This window comes from Silurus meridionalis, chromosome 29 (genome assembly GCF_014805685.1).
Source record: "Silurus meridionalis isolate SWU-2019-XX chromosome 29, ASM1480568v1, whole genome shotgun sequence".
Lineage (NCBI taxonomy): Eukaryota > Metazoa > Chordata > Actinopteri > Siluriformes > Siluridae > Silurus > Silurus meridionalis.
This window is the reverse complement of record NC_060912.1, coordinates 11313658-11330769: the sequence shown is the minus strand read 5'-3', so window position 1 is coordinate 11330769 and position 17112 is coordinate 11313658. Positions and strand designations below refer to the sequence as shown.

Genomic DNA, 17112 nt, shown 5'->3' with positions numbered 1-17112 from the left:
ATAGGAATGAATGTGAACTCTGACTGCACCCCAGTCACCAGGTCTCCTCAACTACACCCTTGTGACTGACTGAGCACAAAATCTCCACACAATCATGTGGAACATCTTCCCAGAAGAGTGGAGCTCATTATAAGAGAGAATGGTGATAAAACGTGAAATGGGATCTTCAAAAAGAAGCACATACCAATGTTATGGTCAAACCTTTGAAGGAGAAAACAAGAGTCCTGGTGTTAGTGGATCAGTTTAGATTTTATTTGCATGTTCATTGTGTTAACCAGTTCACCATACAGTACATTTTTATTATTTTAGCATAGATTTATTACAGCGTTATGCACATCAGGTCGCATCAAAAGCGGGGGTTTTTTCCACATAAAACTTTTTGCATCTTCGACTTGGATGAAATTTCACTTTGCATTTCAGTTTATTGTACAACAGACGCCAGGCGACATGTTCGGAGAGGAAAAAGGGGAAATAAAAGAGGAGGGACGATCAAATTCCCAATGAAAATTTACAAAATAAAATAAATAATGAATGAAATAAATAAAGGCGGAAAAGTGCTACTGCATTACAACCCGGATTTGATTTCTACACGCATAAACAAGCTTCGTAGGCCAAGGACTCGAGGATGCATGAGGCAAAAAATATAGAATACATTATTATCCATGTAGTCATACAACTTTAATTCTTTTTTTGTTTCTGCACTGAAGAGAAAAAAACGAGAAATACCAAAACTGTATATCCAAACCTGGGTATAATTCAGGCTACTGTACACAGACTAAAAGCAGAGATTTGATAGAGGAGCATGAAATATTACAGCATACTCTATATTATATTATTATTATATTAACCCCCCAAAGTCGTTTCTTTCTTGCATGCACATACGCGTGTAAGAAAACGTTTAAAGGAGCGCTAGTGCATCAGAAAGTCCTGCGATTGCGCTGTAAATTCGAAGTACTGTGACGTAACGACGTACCGGAAAAGCTCATAGCGCCATCGTTACCTGGACCGAGTGTTACCAGGCTTTTGGAATCATCTGGAGGAACGAAAACATTTCGTAGCCTTCAGTTTTTTCCGTTCACAAGTCTGTGAAAAGGCGTGTCAAGACGTAAAGGAAGGAGGAAGTAATAACATTATTAATAATATTAATAGTAATAATTAAAATGATGCAACCCAATGGATATTAGTGATGTTTTTCTATTAGGAGTGAAAGAATGGAAGTAATAACGTTATCCTACAGTAGATGGCGCTTCATTGGCTGGAACGCTAACGCTTAAACGCTATAATAAACGCTTATGTTTCCCAGCATTTTTACTATTTTTCATTCATTTCAGCTTTTCGTTTCTTCTCTCTTTCTCTCTCTCAGTCGTTGTCTGTTCTTTATTTTCTCCCCCAAATGAATCGTGCATGTGGGCAGACCGAGTGTTCGTCTAAAAGCTCATCGCTGAAATAATAACATAAATCTACACAGAGTCAACTGTTGAATCACGGCAACATTCGTGACGACTATAAAATTGTCGAGGATCCAATCATCTGCTACAAAATCTACTCAATTTTTCCATGAAGGGCGCCAATAATTCTGAAACCGGATGTACAGTCTATCACAGTGGCCCATCACAGAACATGATTTTCCTACTCCTGTTGTCTCTCTCGATCCCTTTGGGTGTGGTCAGCTCCCGTGTGTGTGTGTGTGTGTGTGTGTGTGTGTGTGGATAGATAAAGAGGAAACGGAGCGAGGGATGAAAAGATTTAGACGAGTGGAAGTGATGTAATTAACACGAACCTGCGTTTAATTAATGAGTGCAGATATGAGCGGTGTCCTGCGTGACTACTGTACTCCTGCCCACACACACACACACACACACACACACACACACACACACACACACACACAGGTCTGTCGCTGGGCCCAGCTATTAAAGTCTGTGTCTGGGAGAGTGTGTGTGAGAGACGTCCCTAAGAGACGATTATTAAATGAACAAATCCTGTCAATGGACAAATTTAGTGAAGGTTATAATCAGTGTGTGTGTATGTGTGTGTGTGTGTGTGTGTGTGTGTGTGTGTAGGGTGGGGGAAGCAGGGGTTGGTCATATGTGTAAAGTTTTCCAGTTATCCAGATAGAAGTGGGTGATGGAAATAATAACATCATATTGGAATTTCTTTCCCCCGTCACATGACCTGAGCCTCCCGTGTCACATGACCCAGATCATACTTATATCACATCAACTGGGTCTCCCTGTCACATGACCAGGATCATCTCTGTATTACATGACCGGAGTCTCTTCATCACCTGACCCAGATCATCCTCATGGTCACCTGGATCAAACCCAGGGCATGTGGCCTGAGTCTTCCATTGTCACATGACCTGGATCCCACTGGGATCATTCCTATGTCACATAGGTCATGTCAGGACCTGAGTCTCAGCCAGTCACATGACCTGGGTCTAGGCATCAATTGGTCCAGATTACCAGATTGTGGTCATAGTCGTGGTCACCCGGTCAAACCAAGGGCATGTGACTTGAGTCTTCCCACCTTATGAGCTACGGATACCGTGTCACATGATCTGGGTCCACCAGTCACATGACATGGGTCTCCCCTGTCTCATGATCGGGGTCCACCAGTCATATGACCTGGGTCTGCTTGTCACATGGTCTAGGTGTTCCCCATGTCACATGACCTGGGTCTGCTTGTCACATGGTCTAGGTGTTCCCCTGTCACATGACCTGGGTCTGCTTGTCACATGGTCTAGGTGTTCCCCTGTCACATGACCTGGGTCTGCTTGTCACATGGTCTAGGTGTTCCCTATCACAAGACCTGATTGGTGGCTGAAAATGAAGAAAGAGACAGCGAGAGAGAGAGAGAGTGACAGCACCTGATCTTCTCAGAGCTCCTAAACATCTCCCTATTAGTAAACAGTAATTGGACTCGAAGGTGTAATTGGAACGTCCAGGGAAAACGTTTCCACCAATCAGAGCCCAGGATGAGCGACTGGGAGTTTAATACGCTTTATATTCTCTATGTTTCTTTCTTTTCCTACGTTTCATCACAGCTATTTGGTTCTCTCACTATATGTATATGTATAGATATATAGATATATACGTATATATTTTTTTCCTTTTCTACAAATACAAAACAATATCATAAAGTGCAAGAATCTGCATATTTCTTATTTCATTCATTAACTTCAAACTTTTTTTTTCCTTCAGGGAAATAAACACGTATCACGTCAAGGAGGCGTTTTTTTTCTGTCTGCGGGATAAAAACGAAGCTTGAGGTTACAGCGATGTTCCTATCATACACTCTGTACAGAGAAAAAGCAGAAGGTCGAAGGAGGAACGTGTCCGGTTTAAAAATACACACGTGTCGATCATGAACGGAGAAAAGGCGTTCCGGAACGTTGGAAAGGAATCACGGGGGAGAAAAACACCCCACTATGTACAACATGGCTTTCCACAAAGAGCGCACAATTTTTACCCCGTTATTTTTACACTTTCTTTACAGCTGAAGTGAAGAGCGAACGTGTCGACTGAACTCTCTTTCGTATCTTTTATATATTATTCAAGTGTCCATACGGACGTAAGAAAAATCAGTTCCGGTTCACAAGTGGCCAAGAAATGATTACAGCATCGTGAGGACGTCGTTACACCTTCACGCTAGTTAAAAAACGACCAGGAAGTATAAATATTTATGAGCATGCAAATTTGCAAATGAAAAAAAACAACCCCCACGTACTCCGTTTCATTGAAATACCCAACCCGAGGTTTCTTTCACGTTCGCCTCAAAGAACACGCAACGTCTGGAGCGATTCTAAAGAAAAGTCTAAAATATACAGGGAGGTGTCACGTGAACACGTGGAGTTCCACGTCTGAATATGTGAATATGTAGTAAACCTGGAAGTCACAGCAGGTTTGGGGAAACACGGCCGAAGGGCAGCTGTTCAATTTGCGGAAGCACGTTTTTTTTACCATTTACAAGAAAGTGTTTCTGATGTTATTCCTAAACGATCGAAAGTATGTCACGTGTGTTACATAGATACATGCACGTGCGCTCCTTTCCTGGGTGCACTTTTCGTCTCCGTGTCACCTTCTGTATGACATCTGCTGAAAGATGTAGCTGCTTCATCATCATCATCATCATCATCATCATCATCAGTAAGAGAGTGAATACAATCTGATCACATGACTATTTCAGAATTGGGTTTGAGGATGTTTTTTTTCGTTTTCACGTCACGCCATTTTTACCCCAACGCCTCGAAGGACACGCAAAATTTACGCCATTTCTTCTGAAAAATAGTAAAATCCCACAGGTTTAATGTCCGTTTTTGTTTCCATTTATAAGAAGGGTTTTTCAAGACGACGATTCGATCGTACATAATGTACGTTTTAAATTCCCACAGCTCGACGTCACGTGCGTTCGGTTCACGTTTCAGTCTGACTCTTTATTCGACTCTATTAAGTGATCCATATCCTGACCACGCCCACTTTATCATAGAATCTCACTGTGTGCATCATTTACCCTCATTTATTTTAGCTGAAGTTGCCATGACGACCAGTGAGAAATTGTTTGATGTTCAGGATTCAATGCAAAGAAAAGAAAATTGTTCAGTAATAATAATAATAATAATAATAATAATAATAATAATAATAATAATAATTTGCTTTACAGTTTTATAGTTGCTGTGAAAAGTGTGGAGTTTTTCAGGTCTTTGAGAAACACTTTCATGTTCCTTTTGTTTCTACGCAATAAACTCAATGAAAGACAAAACCACACAGTGATGTGACAGTGAACGAGTGGATGAAAGTTCTGTGGAACATTTGTGTCTCTAACAGAAGAACTAGAGAACAGAGATGAAGAACAGGAGAGAAGATGTGATCAGACTCCCTCACCCCCACACTCACACATGGAGGTGGAAGTTTAATAGTTTGGGGTTGTTTTGGAGCAGTGAAGGTTCCGGAAAGTGAACGTGAACCAACGCGGCTCCAAACTTCACCACCATGTGATTCCATCTGGACTGCGGCTCATCAGAACCGACTTCAGACAGACGTCTGGAGTGATTTCTATCATGGAATGACCTGCTCAGTCACCGCACCTCAATCCTACCGGGATGAAGAAGAACGAAACCTCCAACTAGTGATGAACATCTTTGGTGAGTTACAGCTGAACGTTTGAAGAAACGAAGTGTCAGGATGCTGAGTGTAAAACGGTTCTTCATGATAACAGAGGATTTTTCACTGGAAATAAAGTGGAACATCTGGACATTTTGTTCTGTCGAAGGAATTTGGTGCATAGAAACAACAGGAACATGGACGTGTCTCTCAGAGTGACTCGTGAACTGCTCCGTTATGGGGCGTGTCCCAAATAAGGGACGTTTAGGAGACTTTACTTCTCCGTCTCACCTTGTGAACACTGCTGTAGCTGCTTCATCATCATCATCATCATCATCGTCATCAGTGAATACAATCGGAGCGCATGACTATTTGAGAATTAGATTAAAGGACATCAGGTTTTTGTGACGCACCTGGTGATGTTACACCTTTAGATCGTTAATAATTATTCATTAAATAATCGATGTCCAGGAATAAGAGGACCGGGGTATTGAGCAGTGCTGAAGTCCTCCTGAAGGAAACGTTGAGACGTTCTTCAGGTCACACACACACACACACACACACACACACACGCACACGCTAGGATACACCTACACGAGAGAAGAGTAAGAGAATAGGGTTGAGGGGACCAGGGGACCGGAGGGGACCGCTGGGGGGACGGGGGGACAGGAATGAGGACCGTTAGAACTCGGACAGGTCGTGCCACTTGGCGATTTGCCTCCGCGGGTTGTCGTACACTTCCCTCCAGTGTGTGACGCCGGACGGCGTGGGGCTCTGCCCCCCCAGCACCAGGCGACCCACCACGGCGTTCTTGGCTGTGCGGTCGAAGTCGATGAGCAGGAACTCCACAGAGATGTCGGCCATCAGCTCGGCCGGGACGTCGTACACGAACGACTCGTTGAAGACCGGCTCCAGCGTGCACTTCTTCACGTGCGTCTTCTTCTTGGCGATGCGTCTGCGCCCGTAGAACACGTTCACCTTCACGTACGGGTCTGTGGGGGGAGGGGTCAGAAAAACGAGAGATTGGAGTGTGTGTGTGTGTGTGTGTGTGAGAGAAAGAGAAAGAGAGAGAAAAGAGAAAGAGAGAAAGACAGAGAGATCAAAGAGGAGGAGCTAAATAGAGAGAAAGAAAGATAAAGAGAATAAAATACAGATAAGGAGAAGGAGATATGAAGAGATACTGAAAGAGAAAGAGACAGAGAGAGGTATGGATTGTGTGTGTATGTGTGTGTGTGTATGTGTGTGTGTGTGTGTGTGTGTGTGTGTGTGTGTGTGTGTGTGTGTGTGTGTGTGTATGTGTGTGTGTGTGTGTGTGTATATACTCACTGCCTGGAAGGCTGGTGATGTCCATGGTGGGAAGATGTTTGGCTTTGAGCACCACCACATTTAGTCTGTGTGTTGCAGGATGGTAGGAGAGAGACACCAGCAGCTCACCACGTCTCCCACACTGCAGGGACAGAGGCCAGAGACAGAGGGGGACAGGGGACAGAGGGGGACAGAGAATAGAGAGAAGGGGACAGAGGTCAGGTAAGTGCTGAGTGCCTACATTCAACAACAAATCTACAAGTGCCTAGTTACAGAATATCTACACACACACACACACACACACACACACACACACACACACACACTACTGATACCTTTCGTTGTCTCTATCTATCTATCTATCTATCTATCTATCTATCTATCTATCTATCTATCTATCTATCTATCTATCTATCTATCTCTTCCACATCTTCTCTATTCATTCTACATTCTTCCTCAGTCTCAGTTCTCGCTCTTCCTCTCTCTCCCTATCTTTTCCACCCCTGCTTTTCTCTGTGTTTAGTCCATACTCCTTATCTCTCTCTCTATCAATCTTTTCTCCACTATCTCTCTCTCTCTCATTGCTCTTTTCCTCCTTCTGTCCGCATGAAGTCCATCCTCTTTATATTTTCTCCTCTGTCCTTCCCTATCCTCTATCTTCTCTATTATATCTTCCACCTTCTTTCTATTTATTCCACCGTCTTCATCTCTCTCTCTCTCTCTCTCTCTCTCTCTCTCTGACTTCATCCTCTCTTTGTTTAGTCCATACTCTTATCATTTATTCTGTCTCCTTCCTTCTTCTCCTACTGTATGAACTCCATTCTTTTCCATCCTCTCCTCCCTCTCTCCTTCTTCATCTATCCTCTATTTTCTTTATCAATCTCTTTTTATCTCTCATTCTTTCTGTTTAATATCCATCCTCTTCTTCTCTTTCTCACTTTACCCCTCTGCTCTCCTCTATCCTTTATCTCCCCCTCCTTCTATTTTGAGGACTTCAGAGCTACTTCTGGTTGTCACCATAGCGACTGACCGTGGGAGGCGGCCTGAAGCTGATCTTGAACTTCAGACAGACGCTTTCTCTCTGTTCTGATCTTTACACACACAAACACTCATTCTTTTCCTTTTCTTTCTGTTTTACAGAAATACTGTTCCTGAGGTTGAGCTCAGCATCTGGTGTGGGAGTCAAATCAGTGAGCTCCAGGAATGTTCCTGTTTCACCTGAATAATAACACTGCAGATCAGAAGGACCAGAGACACACCCAGACACGTTTCTGTGACACGTGATACAGTTGAATATAGATTCCATTAGAATTGATGCTTTATAGAGACAATTCTCAAACCTCATTCAACACAATAATTCACATCTTATATTACTTGTATACTCGGTACCGATCCATGACCCGGTGGTTCTGGGATCCAGATCGTGCTATAATCACATTTAGGGGTGTCATGTGCTGTTTTGGCCACTAGAGGCCTCCAGTGTTCCTCCATACTGTCTAACTTGTCGGAGTGACGCCATTATCATCACCTGTATCCAATTTCCCAATATTTTAAATATTTTTTGTACCAAACAGAAACTACACTCTGAGAAATTTATAAAACATATTGCATTCATTTTTTAATGAGTGTTTATGTATTTTAATTGACTACGCAATGGTTCAGATGAAAACCTGTGTAATCTTTCTATGATTCATTGTGTGGGTGTGGCCTAATATTGATTGAGCGTCCTTTATTCAGCGTCGATTGAGCATTTATTAACGATTGTAGTATAAAATAATTACATTTAAACAAAATCTCTTGGCCAATCAGAGTCGAGAATTTAATCATCATTCCATCCATTCCTAAAATTCTGGATTCAGGTTTCAGTCTCTCAGAGAGATTAACGCTGCAGTCTCGCTTTTCTGTTCCGAATCACATAACCATCTCATCTCCATCTGTCTTCAGCATCACCCCCAAACTTCTTCATCAAACTGTACAACCGAAGGCACGCAATGAAATCTTGCCTTATGGGAGACCCAAACCCGTTCCAGCTCCATGAAGATTTGCTTTACATGGTTTGGAATTGTGTGGAAGATCTCCTGCTGTAGAGCTCCAACCCTATTAAACATGTGAACGCTGACTGCCCGCTGTGAGCATCAAATATCACACCGAATCCCCACAAAATCTAGCAGAACATCTTCCCACAGGAGTGGAGCTTATTATAAGAGCAAATGAGGATTAAGTGTGAAACGAGATGTTCAAACAGAAGCACAATCTAATGGTACATCATTTAGATCAGTCTCCAGATCGCTGTGTGGAGTCTGTAAAAATTTTGTGCAACATCAAAACATGAAATTGAGATCACAGTAGAATCATCTGGAATAAATTTGCATTTGTATTTATCTATTTATGTATCAGGAGATCTTCCTCTCCAAACCATGTAAAGCAGATCTTCATGGAGCTCACTGTGCACAGAAGCAGTGCCATGCTGAAACAGGCACATGTCTGATCTGTGGACCTTATATGCCCACAAAGCCTTTTGTGCTCCCACAGTTCCTGAACAATCCAAAGCACCAGATGATGGGATTACACAATGAAGCCCCCATGATGCCATGATGAAGATGAGAGAAAACTGCCCATGATGCTCTTGGGCGAGATTTTGAAGCACTGCTCATGATTGCTTGTGACAATAAAACATATAAAAAACCCAACCTTCGACTACAACATTCCTAGTTGAATCACTTGTGTGTATGTATATGTGTGTGTGTGTGTGTGTGTGTGTGTGTGTGTGTGCGCGCACACACAAAAGGATATCTACTGATCTAATTACTGGCTTCCGGATGGAGGCTCAGATGTCCTCCAAATCCAGAGATAAAGTACACCTTGATGGACACACACACACACACACACACACACACACACACTTACCTACAGTAATATTGCTGAAATGAACCTCGATCGATAGACACTTTAATCAATCACACAGCTCTGCCTCACTGGTGTGTGTGTGTGTGTGTGTGTGTGTGTGTGTGTGTGTGTATGTGTGTGTGTATGTGTGTGTGGTATTAGTGAGAGAAAAATACAAAAGAATATAGTAATATTCATCAGGATACGCCGTAAGGACGAGGAACTGCACTGAGAGGTTATGAACATGACGCATAAAGTCTCCTCATGAATATTTAATTATACGAGCATTTATTCTAGCGATATTTACTGTAACGATAACAACTCCGAAAAATCAATCGTTTTCTCTCTCTCTCTCTCTCTCTCTCTCTCTCTCTCTCTCTCCCTCATTTTCTTTTCCCTCACATGCATCATGTGCTATTTTAAAGCATTTCTCTCTCTGGAGACTTCTTTCCACCATGAGCTCATCCTGCATCGCCGTCTGGAAGTAACATAAAAAGCTAACAGCCTGTTCGACTGTAAGAGCAAACTACCTTCAGCTGATCATTCTGTTCAAGAAATGCAACAGCCAACCAAACTACAGCGTGCCTCTATAAACTACAACACTTCACCACAGGTGTTCTGTAAACTACAGGAATAGCTGGCTAAACTACTACAGAAATAAAAACAGCCAATACTCAAATGCAAACTACAGCAATCAAATCTAAAATGCAACAATAAACCACAACACTACTACAGACCGCTCCAAATTCAACTACCACAATCGTGAAAATAATTTTATGAGTTTAATTTGAGTTTAATTACATTTCATTATAGATAAACTACATTACTCCAATCTAAACTACACCACCACCAAGTTAAACTACATAACTCCAACATAAACTCATAAATTACAAGACCAAGCAAAATTTTATTACTCCAACATAAACTTATAAACTACACCACCAAGCTAAACTACTTTACTCCCACATTAACTCATAAACTACAAGACCAAGATACATTTTATTATTTCAACATAAACTCAAACTACACCACCAAACTGTGTTTGTGTTTGTCTCACCTGTACATTCCTCCTGGTGATCTGCTGGCTGATGTGCACTTTGCCTGCGCTAAGCTCGACGCCCGACAGCGACACCAGCGCCTCTCCGATGACATCATCGCGGGCGAATCGGTCGAAGCTCAGAACCAGGAAGTGAAGTGTAAGGTCAGCCAGTGCGCTGAAGGAAACACCGTAGAAGGTAAACGTCTCGTCGAACGACGGCTCCAGGGTCTTCCTCATCACACGGGTCTTTACATGGTGCTTCTTCTCGGGCAGGATGCTCATCTTCACGTAGGGGTCCGAGCTGCCCGTCTGCTCGTTAACAGCCGGGAGACCTCGTGCACCAACAATCGTCACCACCAGGGCCTTTTTGGGTAAGTTGTAATCGATGGCGAGATCCAGGGTTCCTAAAGAGGGCGAGTCGAGGCTGAACGGAGTCGGAGTCTTGCTGGACGATTCGCAGCTGCTGCTCTCGGAACAGCAGTAATCGGCTCGGATGGGCAACGCTCGCTCCAGCTTCGGGGCAATCAGGTGGTTCATCTGCAAATGTGCATGACCCTCGATGTCAGGATCGTGACCCTGTTGCCGCGATGACGACCTCCGGCCCACTCGGATGATCTTGTTGGCGTTGCTGAGGGTCTCGGGGTAGATGCTGATGCCCTTGAGCATGTGGATGAACTTTAAGGGCGGGTCGGTTGGCGAGTCGAACGGGCCGTTGCTCAACTTAAACGTCATCCTGCGATACTGACGCTGGCAGCAAGTCCAGAGGAAGATGGCCACCGTAACCGTGACGATCAGAACACCCGCCCCGAGAAATCCTGCCAAGACTGGGGACACTTCTGCATTGGAGACAGGAAGAGGCAGAGGGAAATATATATTACACTGTGCAGGAAAATAATAACGCTGCGTTTCTACATGGAAATGAAAACAGACGCAGATTAGCTTCCCAGCTAGTAAAGTGTCTACACTGGTGTACAATCCCGAGAGCAAACTGAAGGAGAAGTAAATCTTTCTTTAGAACAACCCAATCCAAGCTTATATACAACATTTCTGGCTATTATAACCTGCTCCAAGCTATCTACAAAATGTATGGCTAGTAAAACCCACTCCAAGCTAATCTACAATGTTTCTCGCTAGTACAATACACTTCAAGCTAATCTACAAAGGTCTAAGGCTTGCATTAACACTCCAAGCTAATCTACAATGTTTCATGCTAGCACAACCCACACCCCCAGCTAATTTACAACGTTTCATGCTAGCATAATACACTCCAAGCTAATCCAAAACGTTTCAGGCTAATACACTAGCAAAAAAAGAGATTTGCTGTGACTTGAGCATGAATGTGTGAGTGTGTGTGAATGAGTTTGTGTGTGAATGAGTGTGTGTCCCAGTATGATGTGTGGCTGACAGATGTGTGTGTCATTTCAGCTCTTATTCAGCTCTCTTACACACACACACACACACACACACACACACACACACACACACACACAAACACAAACAACTCGCCATCGCTAGTCATGTGATTGAGGCTAAAATAAAAAAAAAATTGGGACACCTGGCTTTTCCATCCAGATGTGCTCCTCCCCCAAACAAAGTTGGAGAAACACAACTGTGTATGACGTCTTTGGACGCATAACAATACCCTTGTGCACAAAGTCAGCTCCATGAAGACATGCGTTCCATGGGTTAGAGCTCCTGATTTTACTAACACCCTTGAATCTCCACAAAATCTTGTAGAACATCTTCCCAGAAGAGTGGAGCTTATTATAAAAGTGAATTGAGACTTAATGGATGCTCAGAAAAGAGCACATATGGTCAGGTGTCCACACACTTTATAGTATGTAGTGTAGAAGTAAACCTCACACTCAGACACTGTACTCTGCTCTGGATTTCCTCTGGATTTCAGAGGCTGGCTGAACAGCCGTTTGCTGTCTATCAGGCCGGATGTTAATGCGGGGTAATGGGATGGATGCTGAGAACAGCAGTCCTCTTTACGACCACGGACGCCTCGATGAACACCGATCCGTCTGTGAATGACTTCCCATTAAAAAAACATGCAGGCAGCTGAAGTTTATATTTATAGTGAAGTTACCGTGATGATGTACGTTTTTCAGCTGGAACGTTCTCGGTGCTTCACCATCCGTCTTATTACAACCTCCACCTACACTGCGTTTAGGACAGATTTATACCATGCAGGCTAATTTTTATATTCAAACACGCTACCAAATAAGTTGGGACGCTGTTTACAAAGAACATAAAACCAGAGTCCCTTAGAAGCAAAGATGAGCAGAACTTCACCAATCTGTGAAAGACTGTTTCTACAAATTGCGGAACAATTTCAGAATAATGTTCATCAACATCAAATTGCAAAGTTCTGTAACTTTCATCATTTACAAAACAGAATATCATCAAAAGTTTCAAAGAATCTGGAGAATCTCTGTGCACAATTGAGGTGAAAATCAATATTGGATGGCCGTGAGTTAAAAATGTATCATGCAAAGAAGAAAGCATGCGTTAACATGATCCAGAAACACCGCCATCCTCTCTGGGCCAAAGCTCATTTAAAATGAACTGAGGTAAAGTGGAAACTGTTCTGTGTTCAGACAAATCAAATATGTAACTTCTTTTTGGAATCCATGGACCCCACGTCCTCTGGACTAAAGAGGAGTGGGACCAGCTGGCTTGTTATCAGCGCTCAGTTCAAAAATCTGCATCTTTAATTGTATGGAAGAACATTTGTGCCAGTGGAATGGGCAGCTTGCACATTTTGAAAGGCTCCATCAATACAGGTTTTAGAGCAACAAATGCTTCTCTCCAGAAAACGACTTTTTCAGAGAATTTTTGAGCAATGCTAACTTCATACTGCATCTATTACAATAACATGACTTCATAGTAGTAGAGTCCTTTTTACCCAAAGGTCTTTGGGATTACCAAGATGGTTTTTTTGGTAAATGTGACTCAAGCCTTTGTGTTATGTTATGTTTTTCTTATTGAAAAAATCATGAACATTGACCTTAACTGATACAAGTAAAGCCTGCAGTTCTTTAGATGTTCTTTTGGGTTCTTTTATCAGCTCCAGCATGAGTACTTTTAAAGTAATTTTTGTAGGTCACTCCTGAGAAGGTTCACCACTGTTACAATTGTTTGTGGATACCAGGTCTCACTAGATCCTTAAAAATGGCTTTGTAACCATTGACATGCCAATTCATTTGTTTCTCATCTGTTCATAAATGTCCTTACATCTCAGCATGTTTGGCTTTTGAGATCTTTCTGTGTGTTTCAAGCAATGTGGTCAATCACAGTTTGTTTATGATCTAGCAAGGGGAGGGGAGGGAGCGATTACTTTTTAACAAATGATCTGAATTATTCAAATGTGCAACAAAAGAAAAAACTCATGTAAATGAGTAAATACTTATTCACAGCACTGTACAACCACCATGACTTCACTTTTAACCAGTCTTCCTGTGGCGCCTTCATTTCTCCACTTCTTTACTTGCCACAAACTCTCTCCATTATCTCCCTGTCACTCTTCCTCATCCCTCCCTCCCTTTTTCCCCGAGTCGCCGTGGTAACAACCTCGCCGTTATGATCGCGGCGGGGCGAGCTGATTGAAATTCTGGGCCGTGCCGAGCTCCGTGTCGGTGCGCTGATGAGGACAGGACGTGTCGTAAAATAAAAAACACTCAGTCCAGCAAGAAGCTTTGAAAAAGATCTGGAGAAGGAGATGAAAGAGAGATCACAGCGAGAAGAGCAAATGCTAGAGCCAATACAGTACAATGACCAGGAAGTCAACGATGAATCGATAGGGGCGTGGCCAAGGTCGTTCAGGAAAGAGCTTACTCAAAACAACAGAAATATTTACCAATCTCAGCACTAGAGTTTCTCGAGCGCATTCTCTCAGCATTACAGCTGCTACACGAAGGTGACGTATCGCAACGCTACGGAGACGGGCGTTTCACATACAATACAGATTAACCTGGCAGAGGTAGAGCTGTGACGTCCTGCAGACACAACAGGAAAAGAACATCTGGTTTTATTTCATCTTTTTTTTTTTTTTTTTGCACTACAAAGGCGTATTTGTGAAAGGGGCCTGAGTTAGAAGTCAGAAGTCTCTTCAGTAAACTGATGATTTGCTGTCTGTCTGAACCAAAAAAATAAAAGTGAAGTTTCTGCACTGTATTAAATTTCAGAGCAGCGTATTTGTTTCCACTGAATCGCATCGTGTTGAATCGAATGGAAATCTGATCGCATCACTAATATATACACCAAGGACAGAGTGAATAGTGGATTGTGATTGAATGGAGGTTCAGGTGTGAGTTCAGAGTTTTGAACGGACAGGAAGTCAGTGGTCAGTTTCAGTTCCATCCATTTTGTGAAACAGCTATTGTAGATGTTTCCTAATGACCTTACTGAGCTCCATGGAGCATTCATGCGTGTGGTGGAACCTATTTGGTGAATAGGGGGATTTGTTTTAAATAATCATTGTGATAAATTTGGAGAAGAAAATGAGAAATAGAACCAGGACTTAACTCCAACTGCTTCGTTATTAGCAGAGACATGAAGGTGAGAATCTACAGCTAGTTGTGAGAACTTACACCATTATAATGGTCACCTCAGGATGTTCTTCACCTCCAACATCCAACATTGCTTATATATCAGAGTGTGGGTGATGATTGAGTGGTACTTCTCATCACGCCCACCAGGAACGTCACAGCTTCAACTATTTAGGTGTGAATGAGTCGCCTGTCAAGCGGCTAACGCTTCCTGTATGGCTGTAATGGGTAGGAATCTGAGAGCGAGAGTGCTTCAGTGAACGGGAAGTCTGTTTGGCTAATCGAATCAGCAAAACCGCTCCTTCCATCCACGAGAAACCCTGGTGCACCATAGCTACACATGACCTCGCCTGCATTCCTGTATATAATGTTATTAGCAATTATTAGCAACAAACACATGCTAAGCATTAACACAAACACTGATAATCACACTCTCTCTCTGTCACACACACACACACACACACACACACACACACACACACACACACACACACACACACACACACACACACACACACACACACACACACTTGACCCCACCCTATTTGAGTCTCCACACAAAGGCCCACTGTCTCTCCTCGTCACTTGGTCACTGCGACCCCCTGAGAGACGTCGATGCAAATGATGTCACCGTTTTGGCAGCGTTTAGAAAACCCAGCTGCTCCTGCTACCTAGATACGACCCCCACTAGATAGAGAGAGAGAGAGAGAGATGTGTCTTTCTCTCCGAAGCTTTTCATCAGTCCCCTGCAGCCTCACACATTTACTCTGCCTTTAACAATGTTATGTGAGATGAGACAAGTTCTGATCTCGATGCTCTCTGCCTGTTCTCCACCCCGGAGTGTCAGATCCTCAGTTATTAATGGTGAAGAGATATCGATTCACAGTGAACACGCTCTATCACTTCCTGTTTTTTTACCATAGAGGTGTGGATGGACCTGGAGAGATGAAGCTCAAAGGTTTGAAACCCTTTCATGGTCCGACTGCTTTCTCAGAAGAGCACTATATCTCCTTTTCTATGGGGAGGAACGCTTTCTGAGGAGGAGTGGTGAAACATCAAGAGTCCATCAAGAGAATGTCTCTGGTTTCTACAGGATTAGAAGATGGAAGCATCACCAGGAAGTGCCTCATTTCACCTGACCTGACTTTCAAAGCTCTATCCAATACAGCACAACCCGAACAGGAACGGGCACAGGAACCCCAATTAGAAGGTTTTTCATTCACACCAAGTTTAAAGCCTCACTTCAAACTGCTTTCTCTATGAAGCATCATATCTACTGTTTTACAAGGAGGAACGTTTCCTCATGAGATTGTGAGGAGGAGAGCTTAAACCGGAAGAGTCCATCAAGTCCATCGAGAGCGAATGCAACGTCTCTGGCTTCTTCAGGATTAGAGAATGGAAGCATCACCAGGATGCGCCTTACTTCACCTGATGTCCAAAGATCTATCCATACCAGTTTACCACCAGGACATCGATTAATTTTCAAAACATCAGTTCAACCATGAACAGCAAACATGGAAAATGGGAGGAAACAACAGCTTTAGGACCGAATGTTCCAAAGCACCAACACTGGAGACAAAACTGATGAAGGCGAGGTGAGGAGATCTTCCACACACTTCCACCCCATGGAAAGCATATCTTCATGGAGCTGAAATTGTGTGTGTGTGTGTGTGTGTGTGTGTGTGTGTGTGTGTGTGTGGAGAAGGTCCATGATTAAACAGCATCATCAATCTGCCCATCACTGCACTCGTGTGTGACTCACATAAAAGAGACGATTAAGAAGAAGACGTTTGATGGAGGATGATGAGACCAAAGTGGAGGAGGCTGAAGAGGCAGCAGCCCACACACACCCACACACTCTCACACACACACACTCCCACACACACACACACACACACACACACACACACACACACACACACACACACACACACACACACACAGATTGAATAGTTGTATTACACGTGATGGTGAGATTGGGCACATAAACTTTACACATAAATGATACACACTTCCTGTTGCTTCAGTTACTTCCTGTTGATACGACTACCCACAATGCCGCACTGCATCTCTCCCAACACTGCATTATGATGAGAGTGCCTTTGTGCTGGCACACACACACACACACACACACACACACACTCTCTCTCTCTCTCTCTCACACACACACACACACACACACACACACACACACACACACACAAACACATTTATTCTCACACACACA

The 17112-nt window shown here is 43.1% G+C and overlaps 1 protein-coding gene across 2 annotated transcripts in view; it reads right to left on the bottom strand.

The window, feature by feature from the left end:
* Positions 1 to 230: 230 nt before the first annotated feature.
* The window catches only part of syt11a (synaptotagmin XIa), a 20523-nt gene continuing 3641 nt past the window's right edge, over positions 231 to 17112 (bottom strand). Inside the window, exons 2-5 of one of the 2 annotated variants that reach the window (XR_006924937.1) lie at positions 10351 to 11168; positions 6429 to 6549; positions 2721 to 6094; positions 231 to 2674 (exon numbers count right to left, since the gene is read on the bottom strand). Coding sequence is in view for 1 of the 2 variants with exons in the window: in XM_046843759.1 (XP_046699715.1) it covers positions 5784 to 6094; positions 6429 to 6549; positions 10351 to 11168 (1250 nt within the window). In the remaining variant the exon portion in view is untranslated. Of the gene's footprint in view, positions 6095 to 6428; positions 6550 to 10350; positions 11169 to 17112 lie in introns of both variants that reach the window. The other variant, XM_046843759.1, reaches the window with a different exon arrangement.